The 5,455-nt window shown below is 36.9% G+C and overlaps 1 protein-coding gene across 2 annotated transcripts in view; it reads left to right on the top strand.

Moving 5' to 3' along the window:
• Window positions 1-414: 414 nt before the first annotated feature.
• The window catches only part of txndc16 (thioredoxin domain containing 16), a 65,575-nt gene continuing 60,534 nt past the window's right edge, over window positions 415-5,455 (top strand). For both annotated transcript variants that reach the window (XM_006632488.3, XM_069193269.1), the window contains exons 1-6: window positions 415-506; window positions 1,019-1,206; window positions 1,847-1,929; window positions 3,513-3,586; window positions 4,032-4,106; window positions 4,978-5,099. In XM_006632488.3, the coding sequence (XP_006632551.3) occupies window positions 1,047-1,206; window positions 1,847-1,929; window positions 3,513-3,586; window positions 4,032-4,106; window positions 4,978-5,099 (514 nt within the window). In that variant the 5' untranslated portion in view covers window positions 415-506; window positions 1,019-1,046. The remainder of the gene's footprint in view (window positions 507-1,018; window positions 1,207-1,846; window positions 1,930-3,512; window positions 3,587-4,031; window positions 4,107-4,977; window positions 5,100-5,455) is intronic.

Here is a 5,455-nt window from a genome sequence, read left to right as displayed (position 1 = left end):
GGAAAAAAAAAAGACTCGGTAGGGAGGGGGGGGGGGGCGATCAGCTGAGCGAGACTGAGGTTACATGCACGCCCACGACCTATAGGAAACACACAAGACACTGTTGCACTATATACGCCATTTTGGCTCCAAATCCACCGACAGATGTATACGCCATAACAGCTATATTTGATCCACAATGGCAACAGTTTCGGTGCCTCCTTCAACACGAAGAAATTCTATTCCCGCCTTCATCCGAGAAGTGCATCTATATTGGTTAAATCGACCTACAAGGAGTACCTTTGATTGGATGTTGATGATGTCAGCTCCTTGTCTTCGAACGGGAAAGAGTAAAACTATTGGATGTTGAGGTACAGAACAGTTTAGCTCCGTCTCTACCTGCATTCTATTGGCTGTTTTCACCATGTGAGGTTTCCGCAAAAGGTCGCTTGTGATTGGTTTGATGGAAAGATGGTTATTATGGCATTGCTGGGAGAGAGGTTGATGGTAGAAGGTTTTTAACAAAGGTATTAAGTCAATCTTTAAAAAGAGAAAAATGTTAAATTGTTATTTATATATATTTTAGGGTGCCAATTAAATATGTAATGTAGCGCACAAGCGCACCCGCTCCATTAACTGTTTTTGGCAAACTTTAATGATCGATGCAACTGTGTGTTGGGGAGTACGAGTTTATTAAGCTGTTAACACTGTACAATAATTATTTATTAATTTAAATGTTCAGATTTGTGTTTTGCAGGTGTAATGTACAAACCACGGTGGCAACAGGTTTAGGATTGGTTAAAAATGTAACATTCCACCAGTGGTGAATTTGCAGATTGAATGAAAAATGCATTGGTGTACCTACAAAACTACTCAGGGTAAAGCCCAACAAAAATACTTTGCTTGAAAAAAAAATTATTATGCAGTAATAATGTGCTTTTGTCTGCCTTTTTTGCACGCTCTTAACCAGTTTTAGCTGGTTAATGGGATAATACCTGCAAATATTAAGATACCTGTGTGTATTGTGTCGATTTTACAGCCTGACGTCTCTGCTCTTGCCTCTTAACATGGTGTGGAAGACGGTGGGTTTTGTGATCTGGGTGTTGTGGGCGCCTAGTACTTTTTACTCCACGACGCATGGGACCAAGCTGATAGAATGCACACAAGAACGATTTTATGGCATCCAAAACTCGGGAAAAACATCGTTCGTTTATTTTGGAAATAAAGGTAAAGAAGGTGAAATGTTAAGTTCATTTTACAGTATGTTGGTGCTTCTCGGAGTCGCTCCAACCTGCTGTCCGTGGAATCGCCACCGTTATTTGTTAACATTTTGATTAGATATATCTAGACGTCCCAATGAACGTGATAAGAATGCAAAAACGATGTTCTTGGAGGAGAACGAACATAACACTTCCTGTACTGTAGTTTGTGCTTCATTATAGCTGCTGTCTTCAATGCTTTATGTACACATTCCTATCAGCATGGTCTCTAATGTACAGTGATCCCGTGCTTACTGATCATCACTGGGGCCATTGGTATTTAATCTTCCAGCTAGGTCTTTTAGCAATTTTAGCTTTTGCATGGTTACTTTGTTATGCCTTGTCTCTATATGTCTTAATAGAAATGAATCAAAGTGCTGTACCCCTTAGATTTTTAAGGAAATTGAATATTACAATTGGTTAGGTACTTTTGAATGTTATTGAGTTGTACTTACAGTAATTCACAAATTAATGAAGGTTATCTTTAAAATCTACTTTTCCATTCTGGCTTTGTTGATACAGCATATTGTTGTGTGGCTGTGTTTTTTATGTTATATTTTATTGTGTAAAGTGATTTATCCTGAATTTATTTTGTTTTGGTGTTTTAGTCAATCCAACCATTAGACTTTTCCTTGAGAAGTTTGAAAAGTCTGCAGAGGCACTTGAAGATTATGGCATTTTAGTTGCTAAGGTAACTAAGGTTTTCTTTATTCTTTTACTTAGGTGTGTGTGACATAGTATTCCCGAGACATTAAGAATGATTGTTTGTAAGTCTGAACAATTAAAAGTAATTACAGTACCTATTCAGGGAGATGCATGTATTGTTTGCATGATTTAACAGTGGTACTTTGTTTTCAGGAACAGTTATAATGCTGCCAGCTTTGTCAGTATCTCTACATGATGTGTATGATCAACACACGTTAGGATAATTGTATGAATTGTGCTTTTTTATGGTTTGAATTCTGATTTAGCTCAAGCTATATTTGAAATTGAATGCTTAGATTGTAAACCTAGCATGCTGGGCTGAATTCTTTTTTTTTACATATCTGTTTTTAACATTTGGAATATTCCATTATTGGCAGTGGTGTCTAATCTCCCAAATTATGACTCACACTTGTCGCACATTTTTTCCCCTGTTTTATTGTCATTTTCCTGAGCTGCTGCCTGCCAGTATTTTCACCCACATGACCCATTTGTTTGTGATTATGGATGTGTGAGATGAAACAGATACATTTATGGTGGTAGTTAAAATTTCTTATTTGGTCTGTAGTTATCGTACCAAATCTCCTTTTCTTTGAAGTGTAGATATAAATTAAAAGCATGTCAGAGTTTGAATGAATCAGATTACAGGATTTTGTTGTCGGAGAAGCAGTGAAGAAAATACCAATCTTTGACAGATTCTTAGTATTAGAGTATTATGCTATAGTAAAAGCTGTTTAGAAAAGTCAAATGCAATAGGAAATAAACTGGCTCAAAGCTAATATATTGAAAAAACATACCCACTTTTTGCATTCAACTTGTTTGTAACCCTGGGATCAAATTACCATATTGCTGAGCATAATACAGTGGTTTCCAGTTCTGCTCCTGGAGGAACACTGTAGCTGCAGCTTTTCAGTTGATTAATTGAATCACTCACTTGTTTAAAAACGTATTTAACTAGTTTCTTTGGTCAGCCCTGGGTGTCAAACATTCCCTGCTGAAAGGGTACTTTTTAAAACAAATTCAGCAAAGAGAACTTTGCTTCTTCTCATATTGATTGACATTATTCCTGACTAAAAAACTCTTACTGATTGATCAAATGTGATGCACAGACAAGTGAGAATGACACTGCAGTATATCAGACATTCCCATGAGTGAGTGTTTTTGCCTTCTGTAGAGATCTAGTTGGTTAGATTTCATGCAACACACCTGATGGCAGGCAATTCTAAAGCTGGTACTGGGTTAATACCAAGGTGACATATTCTACTGTACAATTTCTGAAAGCTGAGAGCAAATTTAAATGGAAAATTGAAATAAATTAGCTGGTGATTAAAAACATGACTGCAGCAAAAACTAGAAGAGACAGTCTTCCTACAGGACAAGGGCTGGGAATCGCAGGTGTAAAAAGTCATCACATTTTCTACTAGAATGTATTTAGCTCATTTTCAGACATAATTGTATATAATTTATTCACAGAACTGGTTTTTATGGGCAAGGGTGTGTTTTACAAGATTCCAAAAAAATTGAAGTCCTTTTTTGGTAGACTCCATTTTTCATTTATTTTATGTTTTGTAGGTAAATTGCTCCAGGGTGGAGGTGCCAAAATATTGCACTGGTGGAGACATCTCAAAGAAGGTGTATTTATTCCGGTAATTTTAGCCCCTGTTCGTGTTGCTTTACGCAAATATTTCTTTCCATCTTAGTGATTTAGTAGATAATGAAATGAATCTTTCTGTGCAGGCTACAGGTCAGTTTTACAAGTTGTGTATGAATCACTCTGGCTCATCCAGATTTAATGATGTTAAGGTTCATTTAATTCCTTTTAGGAAGTCGGCAGTAAGTTTTCATAATGGCGTCTTCAAAGTATTACAGAGTATTTCATGTTGATTCAAACTTTCATTTTTTAAATGTAGCCGGTGTTCGGCTATGAGTATGTTGCATTCACCTGTGTAGTGATTTAATGGAAGGGCACAGTGGTTCTAAATTTATTGGAGTATTGTTTCTTGTTATAAACCTCTGAATGGCTAATCTGAGGACAGAAGAATTTGCCTTGACTGCTAACTGTTTTTTTTTTCTTTCGTTTCCTCCTTTCAGAGGCGGTGAAATTCTGAAGATCTTCGCTATCGACACTGTTTTTGATGTTGATGCTATTGTGGCTCATGTACTCTTGTGAGTGTCCCACACTGGTAAACTTCATGCTGGCTCACTTTCTTCATTTCAGGTGCTCGAACGTTAAAGTCGGAAAAACTAAATGCAAAAGATTTTTTAACCCAAATTTTAATAACATCTTCGTAATGGACATATTATTTCCCTTTACCACTACAAAACCAGGTCTGTTTTTACTTTGGCTAAGCAAAAACTTGAACCTTCGGTTCTGTTGTGTCTTCAGAATATCTGACTCATCTGTGTGTTAGGGTGGCTGTGGCACAATAGTGTACCTTCAGACATTATTGGGTGTGTCGTGGAATTTTGGAAAAATCGTGTGAGAATAAAAATTACATTAAATTGTACTGTATATGTAGTGCCTTGCCATAGGTTTCAGAGCCTTGCACAGTTTTTGCACTTTGTTGTTTTAAAACGTACATCTTCAAAGCAGAATGCAAAAAAGTCAGTAATTAATATGACAGGAAAATGGAAAGTATTCAAACCCTTTGCTGCGGCAAACCTTCATTAATTTCAGTGCACGAGATGACCTTAATGAGGCACAAAATGAGCTGAGTGACCTCTGTCTTTCGTACTGTAATAATAGTTCACATGATTTCAGGGTACGTATATCTATTCGCTCCAAATTTGTGCCAGATATGCCATTTCAAGGCAAACACAGATTACACATTAAAATGAGTTTTGTTTAGAATATACATGTACATGTTAACATGCTTGGGTCAGTGGTGTGTGTGTGTGTGGGATGAAAAGGTTGAGAAACACTTGTATAGATTTTTTTTTCTCATAAATCAGCTCTCAAAGCTTGAATGCTGTTAGAATGCAGAATTCCAGATGTGGCTGGGAGATTGTGTCTGAGCTATCACTCCTCTCACTGTAGCACCGTCATCTTCAATGAGGTGAAGTATGTTCAGACGCCTGCAGAACTGCTCCACATCGAGAAAGCAGCGAAGGGGAGGGCAGACGTCGTGCTCGCTCACGTTGTGGCCCTGGGAATACCTGGTACGTTTGCTCATGTGATAATAAAACATGAGTCATGTTTACAGTCAAATAGTCTGAGTAGAAAAACCAGTGTAAGTCTCCCTGGGTTACAAAGAAATGTATGTTGTTATTATTATTGTACTGCTCTTTGTATTTTTTTTATTGCTCTTTCTGTGTGTAGTTTTGAGCTGATTGTTGTACTGACTCACTTCAATCCTCCATTAATAGAAATTTTATTATGCTATTTTTTTGCTCTTATACAGTATGGCTCATTTATCCTATAGCCAACTTATTTTTTTAATAACTTAAGCAGAAAGAAATTCAGACACCTGAACACAGTCAAGTGTTACCTCAATAAATACTTTTTTAGAATGCTG

Source organism: Lepisosteus oculatus, chromosome 8 (genome assembly GCF_040954835.1).
Source record: "Lepisosteus oculatus isolate fLepOcu1 chromosome 8, fLepOcu1.hap2, whole genome shotgun sequence".
Classification (NCBI taxonomy): domain Eukaryota; kingdom Metazoa; phylum Chordata; class Actinopteri; order Semionotiformes; family Lepisosteidae; genus Lepisosteus; species Lepisosteus oculatus.
Note: the sequence above shows the minus strand (reverse complement) of the source record. Positions and strands in the feature narration are given on the sequence as shown.